The sequence below is a fragment of the Pongo abelii genome, chromosome 6 (genome assembly GCF_028885655.2).
Source record: "Pongo abelii isolate AG06213 chromosome 6, NHGRI_mPonAbe1-v2.0_pri, whole genome shotgun sequence".
Classification (NCBI taxonomy): domain Eukaryota; kingdom Metazoa; phylum Chordata; class Mammalia; order Primates; family Hominidae; genus Pongo; species Pongo abelii.
Genome location: NC_071991.2, coordinates 1,054,129 through 1,075,402, shown reverse-complemented (window position 1 = coordinate 1,075,402; position 21,274 = coordinate 1,054,129). Strand labels below are relative to the sequence as shown.

General features: G+C 59.4%; 2 protein-coding genes across 5 annotated transcripts in view; one reads left to right on the top strand and one right to left on the bottom strand.

The window, feature by feature from the left end:
• Positions 1-21,274, top strand: part of C6H7orf50 (chromosome 6 C7orf50 homolog) — a 140,017-nt gene that overhangs the window by 77,670 nt on the left and 41,073 nt on the right. The gene's annotated exons all lie outside the window — the stretch shown is intronic.
• Positions 6,584-21,274, bottom strand: GPR146 (G protein-coupled receptor 146). Its single transcript, XM_063725855.1, has 2 exons — positions 21,163-21,274; positions 6,584-8,342 (listed from the first exon to the last, which is right to left on the bottom strand). The coding sequence occupies exon 2, from the start codon at positions 8,316-8,318 to the stop codon at positions 7,317-7,319; it is 1,002 nt and encodes a 333-aa protein (XP_063581925.1). The 5' UTR covers positions 8,319-8,342; positions 21,163-21,274; the 3' UTR covers positions 6,584-7,316.

Genomic DNA, 21,274 nt, shown 5'->3' with positions numbered 1-21,274 from the left:
TCGGGGAGATGGCTGCTTGGAAGAATTGGGGAGTTGGGGAGATGGCTGCCTGGAAGAATTGGGGAGTTGGGGAGATGGCTGCCTGGAAGAATTGGGGAGTCGGGGAGATGGCTGCCTGGAAGAATTGGGGAGTTGGGGAGATGGCTGCCTGGAAGAATTGGGGAGTCGGGGAGATGGCTGCCTGGAAGAACTGGGGAGTTGGGGAGACGACTACCTTGACTTTTTACAAGTAGCTCCTTTTTCTCCCCCGAGTGGCTCAAGTTCTTGTGTTCTGTGTGTGATGAGGTGAAGGCTTTGGGAATCTCAGGGGCGGCAGGAGGCTCAGGAGGGGCCGAATCTTCCCAAGTGAAGGCAACATAGAATATAGATGAGCAGGTGTCTGAGGAAAAGTCAGCGGCGCAGCTCCTGGGAAGCAGCCACAGAGACTGGCGGGGGCCTGGGGATGAGGACGGAGGCCTTGGCGCGCAGTGGAGGGTCCCAGGCAGCAGAGGCTGGTGGGAACCTGGGGATGAGGAGGGGACTCGCTGGGTTAGGGGGCTGGGGGAAGGCCATGGTTAACAGTGAAGTGTCTCAGGTAGCAGGCAAGGGTCTGCGCTGGAGGCACGTGCCTGCCCTGCGTGGGGCCCACCAGAAACAGCTGACCAGGCAGCAGGGTGTCCTTGGGGCCCTCCACAGGGCCACCCAGCAGGGTGGGGTGAGGGGTGTTGAATGCAGGCCAGTCCCCGCAACAGACCCACAGAAATGAGCCAGTTTGCACCCAAAGCCACTGAGAAATTGAAATAGTGATGTTAGGACCCTCCTGCCTTTGGGGAGGATAGTTGGATGGTGTAATTCCCGGGCAGAGGCAGCCCAGTGCCGCCCTCACCTGTTTGTGGGGTCTGCCCCTTTCCTGGGAGCTCAGCCTGGAGCCAAGGGGGCTGGAAAGTAGCGGCCAGGAAGAGGGTCTCCTGGTTCAAGCACAGACACTCCACGCTGCAGAGCCGGGCTGCAGGGGGAGGAGGGTTGGGGTGACGGCGCCAGCCGCTGGGCAGGGTTCTGTGGGATTGTGCGATCATTTCCTCATCGGATGCCAGGGTTTCCGCTCAGGCATGGAGATGGGAAGCCCAGGACCATCAGAGACGCGGCCCTTACACCAGCTCCGGCTCCAGAGGGAGTGGAAGGGAGGTCAGGCCTGCGGCTTTAAACGTTCACCCCTGAAAACAAAACACTGACAGAAACAGCTCAGAAAACTGTTCTCTAATCCCACGGCTTAGGAGCCTGTCCCGCGGGTCTCAGCTCCCCTGAGGAGCCACCCAGAGCCGTGTCCTCACGAGGCCGACTCTGACCTGCTTGCAGCACGTGATGAATAATGCCAGTGACCTTGTGGCTGAATTCCCAGGAGACCGGGACCAGAGCGTGACGTCCCCACGTCGATGGCTGCAAGGTGCCGCTCCCCCCACCCCACCCCCACTGTCCCTGGGGTCGGGCATACTCAGAATTCCAGCGCGTTCAGGCTGTGGGGAGGAAGTGTGCCACAGAACCCCGGGGCGCCCGGGGCAGCTCCCACAGCCACATCTCCCGTCTTCAGAAGGGGTGGGGTCCGCATGGACATGAAGCCCTCACACCCCTTCAGGTCAGGGATCGCTGCCCAGTGAATTTGCTGCAAACTTGGGGGGAACATCTTCCTGTTTTCAGAGCTTTCTGGGCTTTAGAATTGGGGGTAGGGGATTTCAGGCCTATACTTTAATCCTAGAAAATCGGGGAGAGGCGAACAGATGGTGGGGAGGGATGGGGGCTTTTCTCACGGCCACATTTTAAAGTAGATGTTTTACAAAATCCCAATGGGTGGAAGGTCTCGAGCCAGGCTGACGAGGAACAATTGCCCCTGACTACAGACCCGCCTCACTAAGACCCGCCCCACTACGGACCGGCTTCACTACGGAACCGCCTCACTAAGACCCGCCCACTACGGATCCACCCCACTACCGACCCGCCCCACTAAGACCCGCCCACTACAGACCTACCTCACTAAGACCCGCCTCACTACAGACCCGCCCACTACAGACCCGCCCCACTAAGACCCGCCTCACTAAGACCCGCCCACTACGGACCTACCTCACTAAGACCCGCCTCACTACAGACCCGCCCCACTAAGACCCGCCTCACTAAGACCCGCCTCACTACAGACCCGCCCACTACAGACCCGCCCCACTAAGACCCGCCTCACTAAGACCCGCCTCACTACAGACCTACCTCACTAAGACCCGCCTCACTAAGACCCGCCTCACTAAGACCCGCCTCACTACAGACCCGCCTCACTAAGACCCGCCCCACTAAGACCCGCCTCACTAAGACCCGCCCCACTAAGACCCGCCTCACTACAGACCTACCTCACTAAGACCCGCCCCACTACAGACCTACCTCACTAAGACCCGCCTCACTACAGACCCGCCTGACTAAGACCCGCCTCACTACAGACCCGCCTCACTAAGACCCGCCCCACTAAGACCCGCCTCACTAAGACCCGCCCCACTAAGACCCGCCTCACTACAGACCTACCTCACTAAGACCCGCCCCACTACAGACCTACCTCACTAAGACCCGCCCCACTAAGACCCGCCTCACTAAGACCCGCCCACTACAGACCTACCTCACTAAGACCCGCCCCACTAAGACCCGCCTCACTAAGACCCGCCCCACTAAGACCCGCCTCACTACAGACCTACCTCACTAAGACCCGCCTCACTACAGACCCGCCTGACTAAGACCCGCCTCACTACAGACCCGCCTCACTAAGACCCGCCCCACTAAGACCCGCCTCACTAAGACCCGCCTCACTAAGACCCGCCTCACTACAGACCCGCCTCACTAAGACCCGCCTCACTAAGACCCGCCTCACTAAGACCCGCCCCACTACAGACCCGCCTCACTAAGACCCGCCCACTACAGACCTACCTCACTAAGACCCGCCTCACTACAGACCCGCCCACTAAGACCCGCCTCACTACAGACCCGCCCCACTAAGACCCGCCTCACTAAGACCCGCACACTACAGACCTACCTCACTAAGACCCGCCTCACTACAGACCCGCCCACTACAGACCCGCCCCACTAAGACCCGCCTCACTAAGACCCGCCTCACTACAGACCTACCTCACTAAGACCCGCCTCACTAAGACCCGCCTCACTAAGACCCGCCCACTACAGACCTACCTCACTAAGACCCGCCTCACTACAGACCCGCCTCACTAAGACCCGCCCACTACAGACCTACCTCACTAAGACCCGCCCCACTACAGACCCGCCTCACTAAGACCCGCCTCACTACAGACCCGCCCACTACAGACCCGCCCCACTACGGACCTACCTCACTAAGACCCGCCCCACTAAGACCCGCCTCACTAAGACCCGCCCACTACGGACCTACCTCACTAAGACCCGCCCACTACAGACCCGCCCACTACAGACCCGCCCCACTAAGACCCGCCTCACTAAGACCCGCCCACTACAGACCTACCTCACTAAGACCCGCCCCACTAAGACCCGCCTCACTAAGACCCGCCCCACTAAGACCCGCCTCACTACAGACCCGCCTCACTAAGACCCGCCTCACTAAGACCCGCCTCACTACAGACCCGCCTCACTAAGACCCGCCTCACTAAGACCTGCCTCACTAAGACCCGCCCCACTACAGACCCGCCTCACTAAGACCCGCCCACTACAGACCTACCTCACTAAGACCCGCCTCACTACAGACCCGCCCACTACAGACCTACCTCACTAAGACCCGCCCACTACAGACCCGCCCACTACAGACCCGCCCCACTAAGACCCGCCTCACTAAGACCCGCCCACTACGGACCTACCTCACTAAGACCCGCCTCACTACAGACCCGCCCCACTAAGACCCGCCCCACTAAGACCCGCCTCACTACAGACCCGCCCACTACAGACCCGCCCCACTAAGACCCGCCTCACTAAGACCCGCCCACTACGGACCTACCTCACTAAGACCCGCCCCACTAAGACCCGCCTCACTAAGACCCGCCCCACTAAGACCCGCCTCACTACAGACCTACCTCACTAAGACCCGTCTCACTAAGACCCGCCTAAGACCCGCCCCACTACAGACCTACCTCACTAAGACCCGCCTCACTACAGACCCGCCCACTACAGACCCGCCCACTACAGACCCGCCCCACTAAGACCCGCCTCACTAAGACCCGCCCACTACAGACCTACCTCACTAAGACCCGCCTCACTACAGACCCGCCCACTACAGACCCGCCCCACTAAGACCCGCCTCACTAAGACCCGCCCACTACGGACCTACCTCACTAAGACCCGCCTCACTACAGACCCGCCTCACTAAGACCCGCCCACTACGGACCTACCTCACTAAGACCCGCCTCACTACAGACCCGCCCACTACAGACCCGCCCCACTAAGACCCGCCTCACTAAGACCCGCCCACTACGGACCTACCTCACTAAGACCCGCCTCACTACAGACCCGCCCCACTAAGACCCGCCCCACTAAGACCCGCCTCACTACAGACCCGCCCACTACAGACCCGCCCCACTAAGACCCGCCTCACTAAGACCCGCCCACTACGGACCTACCTCACTAAGACCCGCCCCACTAAGACCCGCCTCACTAAGACCCGCCCCACTAAGACCCGCCTCACTACAGACCTACCTCACTAAGACCCGTCTCACTAAGACCCGCCTCACTAAGACCCGCCCCACTACAGACCTACCTCACTAAGACCCGCCTCACTACAGACCCGCCCACTACAGACCCGCCCCACTAAGACCCGCCTCACTAAGACCCGCCCACTACGGACCTACCTCACTAAGACCCGCCTCACTACAGACCCGCCTCACTAAGACCCGCCCACTACGGACCTACCTCACTAAGACCCGCCTCACTACAGACCCGCCCACTACAGACCCGCCCCACTAAGACCCGCCTCACTAAGACCCGCCCACTACAGACCTACCTCACTAAGACCCGCCTCACTACAGACCCGCCCACTACAGACCCGCCCCACTAAGACCCGCCTCACTAAGACCCGCCTCACTACAGACCTACCTCACTAAGACCCGCCTCACTAAGACCCGCCTCACTAAGACCCGCCCACTACAGACCTACCTCACTAAGACCCGCCTCACTACAGACCCGCCTCACTAAGACCCGCCCACTACAGACCTACCTCACTAAGACCCGCCCCACTACAGACCCGCCTCACTAAGACCCGCCCCACTAAGACCCGCCTCACTAAGACCCGCCTCACTACAGACCTACCTCACTAAGACCCGCCTCACTACAGACCCGCCTCACTAAGACCCGCCCCACTAAGACCCGCCCACTACAGACCCGCCTCACTACAGACCCGCCCCACTAAGACCCGCCTCACTAAGACCCGCCTCACTACAGACCTACCTCACTAAGACCCGCCTCACTACAGACCTACCTCACTAAGACCCGCCCCACTAAGACCCGCCCACTACAGACCCGCCCACTACAGACCTACCTCACTAAGACCCGCCCCACTACAGACCCGCCTCACTACAGACCCGCCCCACTACAGACCCGCCCCACTACAGACCCGCCCACTACAGACCCGCCTCACTACAGACCTACCTCACTAAGACCCGCCCCACTACAGACCCGCCCACTACAGACCCGCCCACTACGGACCCGCCCCACTACAGACCTACCTCACTAAGACCCGCCCCACTACAGACCCGCCCACTACAGACCTACCTCACTAAGACCCGCCCCACTACAGACCCGCCTCACTACAGACCCGCCCCACTACAGACCCGCCCCACTACAGACCCGCCCACTACAGACCCGCCTCACTACAGACCTACCTCACTAAGACCCGCCCCACTACAGACCGCCCACTACAGACCCGCCCACTACGGACCCGCCCCACTACAGACCTACCTCACTAAGACCCGCCCCACTACAGACCCGCCCACTACAGACCCGCCCACTACAGACCTACCTCACTAAGACCCGCCCCACTACAGACCCGCCTCACTACAGACCCGCCCACTACAGACCCGCCCCACTAAGACCCGCCTCACTAAGACCCGCCTCACTACAGACCTACCTCACTAAGACCCGCCCCACTAAGACCCGCCCCACTAAGACCCGCCCACTACGGACCTACCTCACTAAGACCCGCCTCACTACAGACCCGCCCACTACAGACCCGCCCCACTAAGACCCGCCCACTACAGACCCGCCCACTACAGACCCGCCCACTACAGACCTACCTCACTAAGACCCGCCCCACTACAGACCCGCCCACTACAGACCCGCCCACTACAGACCCGCCCACTACAGACCCGCCCCACTATGGGCCCTCCTCACTGCAGACCCGTTCCCCCAAGTGGAACAGGCCGGTCCGGGCCCCACCTGAGGCTGCGAGCGCCGCGGAGATGCGGATGCTGGTCCCAGGTGCCTTGGGAGCTGGCCTAAAGTTCCACCCTGGCCCTCCCACCAGACCCCGTGTGACACAGCCTCCAGCCCTCTGTCCCCTGGTGGCCCTTCAGCTCTGGTATTCAGTCAGAAATCCTAACACACCTTACTTTCTTTTGTTTATTTATTTTCTTTAGTTTTGTGCACACTTTGAGGAGTTGATTTAGGACAGGTTCATACTGAAAAAAACCTCAGCTGATGTTATCTGTGGGGGCTGGGGAGGGACATTTGGTGGCTGAGGAGAGCGCGTCACTGCTACTGAATAGCTCCATTTAACACCAGCCATGTCTCTGCGTCTCAGGCACTTCTGTGAAATGTTCTCAGAACCCTGTGGTGACCGCAGTACACCCGGCAGGCCCGGCTAGCACCCGCCGCCCACTGGCAGGGCCCGGCCACCCCGGCTGTTGCCATTCTTTCGTAGGATTTTGTTCATTTTAATACTTGTCATTTTTCTAGAAAACATCTGTTTTTATAAAACAAACAAGGGGGAATCAAGTATTTTAACCACAAAGTATAAATACTGGCTCTAAGCGTTCATCACTTCATTGACAAACTGAATGCTGAGGAGGCTGAAGGCGAGGAGGCTTTTGCGGATGTGGACCTTGAGCTGCGTGTTCGGTAGACGCACAGGCCTCGGGGAGACTCAAGCCAGATGCCAGCCACGGGGACCACGGCCTTGGCTCAAGAGTGGCATTTGTGGGAAAAAGGAAAATTCAAGAAAGACACCCCTCCTACTTCTCTTCCAGCAGCTCGTCTCCTTCTGGAAGGATGTGGAGAGCGTCCAGGGTAACTAAGTGCTCTGTGTCCACCAGAGTCACGTCTCCCCAGGAGGACTGGGCCGCCTACGCCAGCACCTGCTGCACCCCCATGTGGTCCGGGGAGCAGTGCCGGTCCCCGCAGGGCAGCTTCTTCATCAGCCGTCGGAGCTTGCTGGGGAAGCTCTGGTTCATGTAGCGGTAGAGAAGCGGTGTCACGAAGCTGCTGGAGAAGGCCAGGAGTTTGGAGAAATCCTTCACAAAGTGCAGTAGCCCCAGGTAGTGTGCGTCCACAGGCTTCCCTCGCGAGACGACGACCGTGTGCCCCAGCAGGATCAGATAGTGCGGCGTCCAGAGCCCAAACTGCGTGCACACGGTAGCCACCAGAAGCCTGTGTGCCGAGGGCTCCAGCCGTCCCGTGTCCCGGTCCAGGGGCGTGTCCTCCCTGCGGACGCGGGACAGTAGCACCAGCGCGTAGAGGGCGGCCAGAGCTGGCACCACGTAGCCGATGAACACCAGCGTGGCGTTGGCGGCTTCTGTGTTCTGCATCTTGGCACACTCCAGCGCGCGGGTGGACACATGGCTGCAGATGTAGAAGAGCAGCGAGGAGAAGCTGGTCAGCATCGCGCCGCCCCACACGAAGCCGCACACGTGCCGCGTGTTGTATACGCTGGCCATGTAGGTCCGCGGCAGTGCACGCTCGATGTAGTGGTCGAGGCTCAGCAGGGCAGTGGAGTACATGGCCACCAGTGAGGACACATTGAAGGGGATCTGCAGTGCCACGTGGACCTCGCTGCCCACGCTCCACAGTGCCCACCGGGAGCTCGGAGGGCCGAGCAGGTGCACAGGGGCCAGGGCGCTGAGCACCAGGCCTGCCACTGCCATGTTGACAAAGTACACGTCCGGCATGGTCATGCTGGCCTTGCTGTGTAGGTTGGCCAGCACCAGCAGGGTGTTGTAGCACAGGCCCACTGGCACGCCTACCACCAGGCCCAGCAGTGACAACAGTGACAGCCCCAGCTGCAGGTCCTGGCAGGCAGGCAGCTGCTCCACCAGCCCTGTGCCGTTGAACCAGCTGCAGCTCCACATGGCGGCCGGCGAGGCTCCGCGACCCTGCGGAAAGAAAGAACAGGTGGTCAGCTCGCGTCCCGTCCCAAAGCCCCGGCCCAGAAGTGCTGCAGGTACAGGGGTGCCTTCTCCTGGCGCAGGAATCGCTGGAGACCACACAGCGAGGCTGCCTCGGGTGCATTTCTGTGAAAGTGAAGTTGAGCATTGAAAAATGGCCACCTCGGGTCCTGACCGGGGGCTGCTGTGGCTACACTCATTTCAGCGGCTGGGGTTGGGGACCAGAGAGGGAGCCTGGTGTGCCCCACATGCTCAGAGCCCACTCTTCATGGGCTGCTGCGAGGCCTGGGGTGGTCGTCCTGAGTTGGTTGGACGGGCCCCGCGCTGTGATTCCCGAAGTTTACTAGATGTCTGTGGTGTTCAGATCCTGCCAGCGCCGGGAGGGACAGGCAATGGGGATGGTCAGCCCCGAGCCTCCCTCCCTCCCGGCAGCCCAGGACCCGGCGCCTTGGAGTCCTTGCAGAGCCTGGGCTCCAGGGAGGGAGACCTGTGGGTCGCAGCCCACAGGAGGCTCTGGGGACATGGGGACATAGCCAGTCTTGACGTCACTGAACGAGAACCTGGTGGCTGGAGCCATCCTAGAGTAAGAATTTCGCCACCCTCACCCCCCACCCCCCGCCAAAGCACAGGCATTCCTCGGGGACCTGCGGCTGTCTCGGGAAGCCTGATGTCCAGCATGTCATTTGGCCCCGGCTGACCTCCTGCTCTCGGAGTGGAGTAGAAAGCATCTCAGGCAGACGAGCAGACGGCATCGTTCCTATGCCCGGAGGCAAGAGCAGTGAAGAGGCCGGCTGCGGGAGTGGGTCCTCACCTGCCACTGGAGTCCTGCCACTGCAAGACCCACACCACACACAGGGCCACAGCAGGGCAGGAAGAGGAGGCTCGGGAGGTGGAGAGCACAGAGGAGCCAGGGCCCAGGCCCCCAGTGCCAACAGCAGCGTGCGCCCCACAGCAGGCGACACGGCCCTATGGCCAGGCATGCAGGCAGCTGGCAGATGGGCGGGTGGGTGGATGTGGGAATTCCCATCTAGAGGCTGGCGGGCAGGACGGGAGGTGTGGGTCATCGTGCAGTCCTGGTGCATGCCGCCCAGCAGCCGCAGTGAGGGTCAGGTGGTGACAGGCACACAGAGCTAGGCCGCTGCTGGGTGTGCCCAGCCACAGTGCCGCCACAGCGCCCCCAGGTGCCCAGCCACAGTGCCGCCACAGCACCCCCAGGTCCTGGGTCCAGGCTCCCTGGCCCCTGCTTCTCACGTGCTCACCTTGTCTAGCCCCTCACTAACACATCTTGACCAGCACCTCCTGGGCCAGGCAGGCAGCAATCCGGGGATTGGTAGTGGGGGATGGGCTCTGGGCTCCACTCGCCGGGCCAGCACAAGCTCCAGACAGGATGCACCTGCTCCAAGCACAGTGGCGGGGGCCAGTGAGGGGGGAGTCCGGGCCTCTGCGGGCTTCTCCCCTCCTGCTGCGCCAGGGTCCAGAGGATGGGGTTCTTCAGAATTGTGGTCCTCCACACCCCAGCTTCTGCCTGTGAGGCTGCATGGCTTTGGCTGTCACAGAGTGGCAGCCCAGTTTGGGGACGTCACCCCTCAGACTCCACTTGAGTCCCCAGGAAACACAGGCCACTGCGACTGGGCATCAGTCAGCAGCCTGGCCTGGCCTCACGGGGCGCCCAGGGCCCCCGGATCTGTCCAGGGTCTGTGGTTAGAAGATCGGAGTGGGAGGGCTGTCTCACTGTGTGCCCTGTGTGCTGCCTCCAGTCACTGACAGGAGGGCACACCCGGCCGGCCGCCTTCACCCCACAGAGCTTGCCAAGGGCCGAGACCCTTCAGTGTGCTCTGTCTCGGCACCCCTTCATTCCCTACTTACAGATGCCCACCGGTGGCACTGTACAGAGCCCCCTGTGTCCTCTCTCCCACCTGTGCTGCACAGAGCCCCCCACGTTCCCTCTCTCACCTGCGGGCACCACAGGCTCTCACCTTTACTTTGTGGCCCGAGCCCCTTGGTGCTGTGGGCCCCGGCCACTGTCAGTGAGCAGCATGGCGGGACAGAGGTGGCCACCAGAGCTCCGGTGAGGACCTGCGCGCTGCTGCGCTTCTCTGCAAACCCGCAGGCTCTTATCAGCAGCGCGCCTGGCCTCCTGCGCGTGCGTGCGAGGGCCCCAGGATGCAAGCACTTGTTTTCCTCTGGTAAGTTCCCCGCAGGGCCTCTGCCTCCCTTGGCAGGCGCCGCCGCCCCTCCCTCCTGCTGTTTACAGCCGGGTTCCAGAAACGAGGGGCCGTGCTTGGACGGGACCGCACTGCAAACCAAGCACAGCTGGCCTCTTGTCCCACCTTTCTGATAGCCTGGCTCCTGGAGGCCGTGGCCTCTGTCCGCAGGCCCCTGTCTGCATCGCTGCGGGGCATCCCACCGAGAGCCTGGGGGCAGGTCAGGCAGACACGTGTCCAGGTCCATGCAGCCGCCCCTGGTGTTCAGTGTGCTTGAGATGTTGGTTACGAGCCCTTTTTTCCGTGAGGAAATCAACAGAAGGGTCTACTGTCGAGCGAAGGCCTGGCCATGCTCACTCAGCCCACAGGACACAGGAGCCCTCGGAGGCACAGCGGAGGCCGAGGGCAGGCTCAGGTCAGAAGCAGAGAGGGGAGCACGTGCATCTGGTGTCTCCGGGCACAGAAGGGACATGGGCATGGCCAGAAAAAAGCTGAGCCGGCCCCTCACACGGAGCCTCCTGCGAGGACTCTCCTGCAGGTGGAACCGTGTGGGGCCAGCCTGTTGCCCGCCGCACCCCTCCTTGCAGGGAGTCAGAGAGAAGCTGCCTGGACTGCTAATGCCTGCCCTGCTGTGAGGCCAATCCAGAGGGAGGCAGCCAGCGTCTGCGGGGCTAAGAATGGCTCGATTCTTGGGAGGTGGTCACGTGGAGTGGGATCTGCTGGCATTTCCTCCCTGCGCTCACGTGCGTCCCGCTTGCCCTGTCTGAGCCGGCTCTCGAGTGCGTGCTGTCACCCCAGCCAGGACCTGGGAACGCTGGCCTCCAGGTGGGGTTCAGGTGGAAAGTTCTCCCGTGTGCATTTTTGTTTACTGGCAGCTGACAAATACTGAAGGATTTATAAACTTCCAAAGCTGCAGGTTGCTCTCTGTGCAGTTCACCAGGTATCAATGATGGGGATGGTTTCCGTTTCCAGTGAAGATTACAAGCCGAGCCGTACCTGTTTTCCTTCACTCTCCGCCGGTTGGAAGGTGACGCACTTTGCGTGTTTGCCCCAACATTCTCCCTGGAGTCCTCCTTTTACCAGGCATTACCTGGAGATCTTGGGAGGGAAGGCAGCTGGGGCGGGCTGCTCCATGGGCTCTGGGGGACGTTCCTAAAGCCGAGGAGCTCAGGTTCCTGCCTGTGTCAGGAGCTGGGCTGAGAGGCATGGAGGGAAGGCAGGTCAGCAGAGCGTGAGGAAACCCCCTCCTTGGCCACGCCTGGGTGGACAAGTCTCCTTGGCCCGCCTCCTCTCTGGCAGGGCTCGTGGTAGGAACAGGGTCCCTGGGAGTGCCCTCCAGGAGCTGGTTTGAGAGTCTTCTGCCTGCAGGTTGTTAGCCATGGCTCCCAGAGAAGTGAGCATGAAGTGTATGGTTGTTTTGTTTTTTTTTTTTGAGATGGAGTCTCGCTCTGTTGCCCAGGCTGGAGTGCAATGGTGCGATCTCAGCTCACTGCAACCTCTGCCTCCTGGGTTCAAGTGATTCTCCTGCCTCAGCCTCCCGAATAGATGGGATTACAGGCGACTGCCACCACACCTAGCTAATTTTGTATTTTTAGAGACAAGGTTTCTCCATGTTGGCCAGGCTGCTCTCCAACTCCCGACCTCAGGTGATCCGCCCACCTCGGCCTCCCAAAGTGCTGGGATTACAGACGTGAGCCACCGTGCCCAGCGAGGTGTACATTTTGGAAGGCTGGGAGCTGCAGGGGGCGCCCGCAGAACCACAGTGTGCCAGGGCCCGGCGAGTCATGTGAGCCAGTGTTCCCACCTCTCCTGGTCACAGGAGACTCGTGACGCATGCCCGACCCTCACAGCCAGCCCAGCTCCCTGTCACTGAGCTGTTCCAGGCACATTAGCTGGGGTCCTGTCCTGCCCAAGGTTCTGGGCTCTGCTGTGGACACCCCTCCCCCGCCGTCGCCGCACCTGCGTCCGAGTGAGGGGGATGGCCCCAAGTGCCTGCCTGGCCGCAGAGGGGTTCTGTGGGAGCCTGGCCTGGCCCAGGCGGGTGGAGCCTTCGACTCCTTGCCTGTCCGTGGTCTCCCGCTTGCCTCTGTGCCCAGAGACTTCCTTTTCCGGGCTGCCGGGCTGTCTGGGGAAGCTGGGCATCCTGGAACTGGAGAACAATGGCCTGGCTTCCCCCACGCCGGGCAGGCCCACTGTGCCGTCTTTCCCATCAGCCATGCGCTCTGCTGACTTCCTTCAAGGGAAGGAGGAACGGGGAGCCAGGTGGTGGGAGACTTAGAGGCTGGGAGAGAAAGCCCAGATGAGCCTCGTCAGAAGTGGGCTCTTTTCCTACACGAAAGCCTGAGTTTGTTGCGGCGGCGATGAAAGATTCCGGAGGCTCCCTCAGAAGGCAGGAGAGACCACAGAGAAGGGCCGCCTGCCCCCCACCCCCATGCTGCAGGTCCCTCCTGGGCCAGGCTTGAGGAGCAGAGCTGGCACGTGCCCTCCAGTCACCCGTTTCGCTCTGAGCACTGCCTGCCCAGTGGCGGGGGTGATATTCAGCTTCCAGTGCCCGCCACTGCACCCTCAGCCAGTAGGGACCCTGTGGACCTCTCCTCCAGGCCAGCCCCACCCTTGCACCAAGAGACCACCAGCTTCTCCCCCAGTTCCTGGCCACCCTCCCAGGCCAGGCCGTCCCCGGCAGCTGCTCCTTCCTGGCTCCCCCACCTCTTCCGCCAGGCCCTGCTCCTCCAGCACCTCCAAAGTCACACTGCTGGTTTCACTGCCTATCTCCCACTGTTACCACCAGCATCTCCCCCCGAAACCCTCCCCCACGACTCCTCAAGACCTGCCACCCACACACAGGTCCCTCCCTAGGCCCATGTCGGTGCCAGCACAAGCAGCCCCAAGGCCCTCCCCTAGGGAGGCACTCAGGACCGGGCTTTTCTCAGGCGAGTGTCCCCAGCCAAGCTGGACGCTGCAGGTCACCTCGCCTCTCAGGAGGGCACGCCTGGATGCAGGCGCCTGCTCAGAGGCTCCTCACCCACTCAGCCTGGAGCAGCCTCAGGGTCTCTTAGGGACAATGACAGCATCTCGCGCCAGGAGGGGAGGGGCTGCAGGCAGCATCTTGGCTGGGAAGGTGGAAGGAGCTGGCTCTGCCTGGGCCTCAGCTGTCCAAGATGGCCCAGTTTCAATCGTTTTATTTTCCCTATAAGAGAATTCATTAATGACACAAATGGGTTTCATCTATTCCTCCTTCTGTTTTTATTTTTTTTGTTTGGAGCCAGGATCTCTCTCAGTCACCCAGGCTGGAGGGCAGTGGTACAGTCATAGCTAACTGCACCCTCTGCCTCCTGGGCTCAAGCGATCCTCCCATCTCAGCCTCCCAAGAAGCTGGGACTACAGGCATGTGCCACTACAGCTGGCTAATGTTTTCATTTAATGTTTTTTGAGACAGGGTCTCACTATGTTGCCCAGGCTGGTCTCAAACTCCTGGGTTCAAGTGACCCTCCTGCCTCAGTCTCCCAAAGTGCTGGGATTACAGGTGTGAGCCACTGTTCCTGACCTGTTTTTGTTTTTTAAATTACTCTCATAAAAGGGCCAGTCTTGCACCTACTGCCCGTCCTTCCCAATCCAGTGGTGGCTGACGTGCGGGAGATATCCGACCAGTCTCATTTGGATGGGGTGAGAGGTCTTTACAGCTTCAAGGCTGGGCCTGGGCCATGGGCCAGGAGTGGACAGGAGAGGAGGGCTTAGAAGGCCCAGCGGAAGCGAGAGGGTGTCAGAGCCCAGGGCTGGCCTCAGAGTGTACAGCCAGCCTGGGAGACGTGAGCAAATGTGCTCCCCACACTGTGCGAGAAACTGCCGCACCCCTTAGGAGCTCAGAACCTCAGCCTGCCTGGCTGAGGGTCTCCCAGCAGCTGCTTAAGCAGGAAGGGGGCAGAGCTGGACACCAGGTGCACCCCAGAGAGCTGAGACAGAAGTGACATTCCCACACAGGAATCCTGAGAGGACCGGGGTTGGGACACAGTGTTGATGGGAGGCTGGCACCCTGCTTTCTGGGAGCAGCAGCTTCTCTGAGTGACAGGAAGGGGCCTGGGCCTCTGCCTACATGCTGCTTGCAGGGCCTGGGAGCTGTATGAAGCCTCCGGGAAGTCCGGGTGTGCTGGTGCCCTCTGCGGCGCAGGGGTGGCCTCTGGGCCCCATAAGCAGCCATCTGCGGGGCTGCGCACTCCCACCCAGGCCTGTGGGGTGACCTTAGCCAATCTGCCCATCCCCCTCTCTGATGGCACGGCCGCCATCTCCAGCAGGCTAGGGTGAGGCCCAACTAAGCAAGAGGCTGGGAAGGACAGGGGTAGAGTTTCTCCGAGATCCCCTGCGCGTCAAGCCTTCTGGGTTCCTGGTCCCTGCCGAGTGCCTGTGGATGTAGCTATTTTCGGAGTGCCCCTCCCTGGGTCCTCAGCTGTGCCTCTGTGTCATCTGCTGAGTGGTGCTCACTCCTAATTCGTACTCATGAGGATAGAAGGTGGGGTCTTTTCTTCCAAGACCCTGTGCTGGGCTCCGACTGCGATTTCCTGGGGAGATGCTTCCTAGGCTGCGGCGTTCCAAGCCCGGGAAGGCTGCTGGGCCTGCCTTCCTTGCAGGCTGTCCCGTGTCTGTCCCGTGTCTGTCCGCCTGCACCAGGGTGCAGGGACGCCACTTGCAGAGCATCCGCTCAGAGCTGGGAGCCCCAGGCTCAGGACTTGGAGAAGCTGGGGCAGCTTGAGAAAGGAAAGCCAAAAAGTGTCAGACTCCCAAGCCACAGGGACCGATGGGACAGGATCCTTGATTGGCTTGGGCAGCCCGTCTGGGCAGCTGTCCCTGTTGCCTTGGAAGTCCATGGACGTGCCCACTGCAGGTGGATGGCTCCCTGCTGTGCTCTGAGCCTCAGCAAATGCCCTGGGGATCTGTTCTGTTCCTGATCTAAACCTGAGTGTGTCCAGCTCCCTGGAGAGCCCCTGACAGACCACCTGTGACTTTGGGCCACTGTGCCTGAGAAGTCACTGCACACAGGGTGCACAGGCAGGCTGGGGAAGGACAGGCTGCCCAGCGGTGCCGGCCCCTGTGTCCCTGCACAGCCCCGAGCCTGCAGGCCTGTGCTGACAGCAGGTCTCACACTGCAGAAGACCCTGTGCTTGTGGTTCAGAGTGGGGCCCACTGGGGGGGCCCTGCCAAGGCCTAGCCCGCCAGAGAGACCTGGGAGGGCCCGTGTGTCCTGAGCTTTGGGGGCCGACAGTGTGGGGCAGCACTCCTTGTTGGGGTGGGGTGGGGTGGCTGCTGGCTGCTGCCAGGCCTGGCTGGTGGGAGGCAATCAGGAGGGCCCAGGTGCACAGCTTCAGCTGTCCCTGCCCAGGGCTTCTTGCACGGGACCTTGGTGGCTTCTCTGTCATAGAACCCAGTACAGTGGTGCCCAAAATTTGACTGAAAACAGTCCTAAAACTGTTATCCTACTTTGAGAAGGCACCACTGATTCTAGCTGCTGCCTTGACCTCTGGTCTAATTCCTTCTACCTGACATGAGGGAACGTAGTCTTCGTAGTAAGCCTGCTTGTAGGAAGGCCCGTGCCCTGCTGTCTGCAGGGGCCTGGGTTAGTGGCGGGCAGCAGCAGGAGTTGACATAAAGCACTGTAAGAAATTCCCTCGCTGTCTGTCTTCCTAGGAAGGAAGTGGTTAAGGGCCTGGGCTCTGGAGCGGCAGCCAGCATGTGCACTTGCAGGCTGAGCTTTTCCAGGCCTGGCTTGCACACAGGTGCCTTTGCAGGCAGGTGACTTCCTTGCTCTGTGCCTCGGTTTCCCCAGGCTTAGTAAAAATCTTCATGAGACAGGAGGGTTAAATAAACCAACCCATGTGAAGCACAAGAGGGTGCCGGCGCTTGCTCCCTGTCACCAGCCCTGGCCTGGAATGATGACGCCTGCAGATCTTTGGCCTCCTCCCCAAATATAAAGGGCAGAGGAAGCTGTTCTGTGACCTTTTGCTCAGAATCTTTGTGAACGGACACGTGTGCAGGGGAAACGTGGGGCAGGGTGGGATGACAACAACATGGGCCCCATCACACCCCACACTGCTGGCAAACGTGGAGGAGGCAGCCCCCAGGACGCACCTGTGGGTGGTGCTTGCACGGGGAGCGCAGGGTCAGACCACGGAGGCCCAGGGAGCGTACGGTCAGACCACGGGGGCCCGGGGAGCGCACATTCAGACCGCGGGGGCCCGGGGAGCGCATGCTCAGACTGCAGAGGCTTTGCAGTTTTACGGTCTTTATGTTCTGAGTTCGGGCTTTGATACCAACACAATGAATTTCCCGATGTTTCACTAGTACTGAACTGGAGTATAAACACTTGCTTCCCTGGCCTGTATTCATTGCTTTCAAAGGAACATGGGACTGGGAAGGAGAACCTGCTCCAGGGGTCTTGGTTCTCTTTGGTTCATAACTCATGAAAATGTCTGGAGCCCATGTGCAGCTGTGGAGACCACGGCCACAGCAGGGTGTGGACAGGGGCGACAGGACCCCATCAGGCTAGCTGTCTGGAGCATTTCAAGTGAGACGTTGGCATTTTTCTTCCTATGTCTTATTTAAAAAGAGCCCAAAGTGCCATCAAGCAGTCTGTTAATAATGAATGTCTGTGAGCAGTGAGATGAACTTGGCTGAAACCCGGGGCTAACTTTGATAGGGTTTCCCAATAGAAATGGGCTGCCCCAGGCCTGTTCAGAAGCAGCAGGCCTGGAGACAGAGGGGGACTGAGTGTGGGGATGGTGACCACCCCTCTCAACCTGAGAGGCACCCGGGTCCCTGTATGTGTGTGTGAGAGAGAGAGAGAGCATCATAGCGCCTGCACTGCACAGAGCTGGCAGAAACAGAAACCAGCAGAGGAATCCTCTGCTCCAAGGTGGCTGAATTAGTTTCACAAAAGCCATTGCATTTGATGTTGCTGTTCCTGTTAGTCGGGAAGTTCTTTCCTCTGTTGCTCAGGGCCCTGTCAGAGCTGGGGCCGGCAAGTCCCATGCCCGGTGATCCCCGCAAAGTTTCCAGGTGCTCTCTTTCACACTGTCTTTTGCAGATGTTGATCCCTTGCCTAGAACACCCTTTCTCGCTTCCCCTCGTTCTCTCAGCAAACACTGGCTCATCCTTGACACTTTATTTTGGGTATCAGTACCCTCGGGAACCCACCCCCGACCACTGTCTCCACACCCCCTCCGCCAGTCGTGCTGGGTTAAGCCTGTCCGCACATCCATCTCTTTCCCGTCTACTCGGAGCTCTTTGCAGGCAGGGGAAGCTTTTATGTGTGCTGCAGCAGCCTGGCTGACTGTCGGATGAAAACCGTGGAAGGGGATGTATTCGGTGACGTAAAAGGCTTTTCCCCAAGGTGAGTGATCCACCAAGGCGAGTGATCCAATTTCCCCACTGAGTAGAAAGGAGAGCAGGCAGGGTGGGGACTCAGCGCTTCTTATTGTCCCAGGACGGTTGTTGAAGCTTTAGAGCCTTAGATTTGAGTGGAAATAGAACTGTGAGGCCCCGGGCACTGCATCCTCAGAAGGATGGCAGGAAAGGAGTGGAAAGGCCACGGCCAGCTCCTGGCCGAACCTGCCATGCACCATGAGACGCTCAACCTTGGGTGAATATTCTAGAACAATCAAAATGCTTTCAAAGTGACTCTGGAATGTTCATTTCCTTTTGTAGTAATGAACCCAGGCTTTAGCAACAATTAACATCCAGCTCCTAGGAGCCAGACGCTTAGGAAAGGCTGCTGTTTTCACAGGGTTTCGATGTGGAGAGCTTACGCACACTGATTCCTATCTGTGCCTTCCTGGGCTGTGATAAGAAATGGTTCATTACCTAGGTGGATGGTTTTGATTTTTGTAGCCTTTTGCTTTTTACAAATCCAAACTGCAGAGTAGTGAGAGTAAATCAGGTGACTTGGCTTAGACTATAAACAAACAGAATGCCTCTCTTTTTCCATGGATAATAGCGAGCATGTTTATGGCTCCAGGACGGGCTCTGGGGGCCTGAGACCAAGCACCTTGCTGGGCCAGTGAGCCGGCTGGGCACCTGTGCCTGCAGCTATGGGCGCCAGTTCCCTGGAGGAAGGTGGAACAGCATTCTTTTGTTTACTTGGCTTTTTGTTCCCTAACTGGGTGTGAGGCTAATTCCCTTTCCAGGTACATGAGACCAGGGAAAAACAAAAACAAACAAAAAAGACTTCCTCAGAAATTCAAAGACCTGGCCAAGAACAGAGAGTCTCTACTGCAGACTCTGGGCAGGCTTGGCACCTGCCCGGGCTCCCCAGTGGAGCCCCGGTTTACTAGGCGTGGCCTTAACCTGCAGGGAAGTGCTCTGGCCACAGATCTTATCACCACCTCGGTTCTTTCCCAGGTAGGAACCAGCAGGTTATTTCTCCTCATCACACTAGCTGTGGTAGCAACAGTGGTCTGCAAGGCTTGCTCTGGTTCCAATTAAAACGGGGAAAGTCCTTGGCCTGTGCAGGAAGGGACCTGGGTGTGGCTCTGTAGGGATGAACAGACACCTGCCCCACTCCACCCTGTCCCTCTGCTGCTCAAGGGGGTGTTTTGTTTGCACATGGAGGCTCCTGGGTAGACAGCACGCTCCTAAGAAACTGACTTCTGGTCCTGGGCAGCATCTCATTTTGGGATCTCAAATTAGAGCGAAAAGTTATTCTACTCTCCAGACTGGGTCCCCTCTCCTCTTTGCTACCTGGATGGTGTCTTGGGGTTCTGAGCCTTTGAGACCCCTGGACAGATGTGGGCTAACTGGGCAGCCTAATGCTGGCCAGTTGGGCAGGTGGGTTAGTGAAAGCCCTGGAGAGCAGAGGAGCCAGCAGGCAGGAGGGAATGACTGAGAAACACTGTTGAAAAAAAACAGCACCGTGGGATCGTCGTGTACATGACACGGTCGGCCGGGTTCTCTGGGTGATAATTTCCTCCTACAAAGGCAAGGCCTTGCTGTGGTTGGGTCATTAAAGGCCAGGTGGTGGTTATTTTTTCAGGATTCCAGATGACATCCTAGGGGCTGTGAGAGCTGCAGCTCCCTGAGGAGCCCCTTCTTCTCCCTGCCCCAGTGGGCAGCGTGTCCCTCTTCCGACTGTAAATTACACGAGCATATTTCCCCACGCAGTGATCTGTGCAGTATGCCATTTATTCATTGTATGATAGACATAATCAGCCTTTACATCCTAACCGAAGACCCACCCGAGGTGCGTGCCCTTTACCCTTCTCTCTTCATCAGCCTACTAGGGGCTTATGAGTTGCAGGGACTCCAAGTCAACTTTCACATTTACATTCTGCCCTAAATCTGCGTTCCTCTGTCCTCCATACTCGGGATATGTCCATGCTGGCTAGAGAGGCAGGATGACACATGGACACCAGCATGGATGTGTATGGCGTCGGGCAGTGAGCGGCTCTGGCTCCGACCTCTTCTCTGTGAAAAGGCACAACAGTATTCAATACATATAAACTATGTTCTTAAGTCACTTGTCTTCAGAGGCCTTCTTCATTGAGGAAGACAACAGGGGTTCTGGTTGGGGAGCCGGGCCTTACAGTAGCTCTTGAAGTGAAGGAGCTGCACAGCAGGTCATGGGTACTGTGAGCGTGCACTTCGTCTAATTATTAACAGTGCCTCCGTTCACTCTCAACGGTGCCCCAGTTAGGATGGTAGACTATCTCATCACCACTATGCGTGAGGAACCTGGGAACATGGTCAGAACCGTTTTACTCATACAAGTTTGCAGAGGCCTTTAAAGCAAGCCTCTTGCTCCTCTGTTATTGAATGCTGGCCTCTGCTAGGTGCTGCAGGTAGCAAAAGATAAAAGATGTCATGCTGTTCCATGTGGACAGGAGCTGGCTATTCAAAGTGGAATGGAGGACTCAAGTACATCTTCATGGGCAGGGAAGAGATCAAAGGCTCTGGACGATGAATACAGAATTATCCTCTGGTCCACCACGTAACATGCAGAGATAAGCCACTGTGACCAGTCACATCAAGATTTGTAGACTTATGCCTAGTTTAGAGAACTGACTTGCCAGGTTTGTAATACTAACTTAACAGTGGGTTTCCTGCTGCTGGTAGTGGTGGTTTGGCGACTGGAGAGCACTGCCTTCCAGTGAAGCTTTGAAAGAGTCGTCCCATGCCCTGCCAACTGTCCAAGACAACTGACAGCAGATCTGACACCTCCATGTAGACACAGTTCCAAAACTCACTTTAAAACACTAATCATAGAAGGGGCCGAAAGCAGTCACCATAGTGGCCCAGGAGAGCAGGATCAGTGGTGCCTTGTCGGACATGGGAGAGCCGGTGGCGGCGCTGAGCCGCCTACGCCAGCAGCAGATTCAGCTGCCATCACCAGGTTAATGACCGAAAGCCCGCCCCCGGGGCTCAGCTCGGAGCGCAGCCGGAGGACAGCGGTCCCCTCCCGGCAAGGGCACGGAGCCCTGCAGTGGGCAGCGGCCAGAGGACCAGAGTCCCAGTAAGCGCAGCGCCCGCCGTGGGAGCCGCAGCAGCTCGGGGCTGGCTCCCTCCCCAGGCGGAGACCGGGGTGTGCCCCACCGACCCGACCCAGGCTCCCGGGCCCCACTCACCGGCTTGCTGGGCGGCGGCCGGCGCAGTCGCCCCCGGGCGGGCAGCTCGGGCTGGAGGAGGCGGCGGGGCTCACGGCGCGCATGCCGCGGGGGCCCTGTGTACACACGTGAC

Coding starts and splice junctions, on each gene's coding strand:
- GPR146 (XM_063725855.1), bottom strand. CDS start 8,318: ATGTGGAGCTGCAGCTGGTTCAACGGCACAGGGCTGGTGGAGCAGCTG.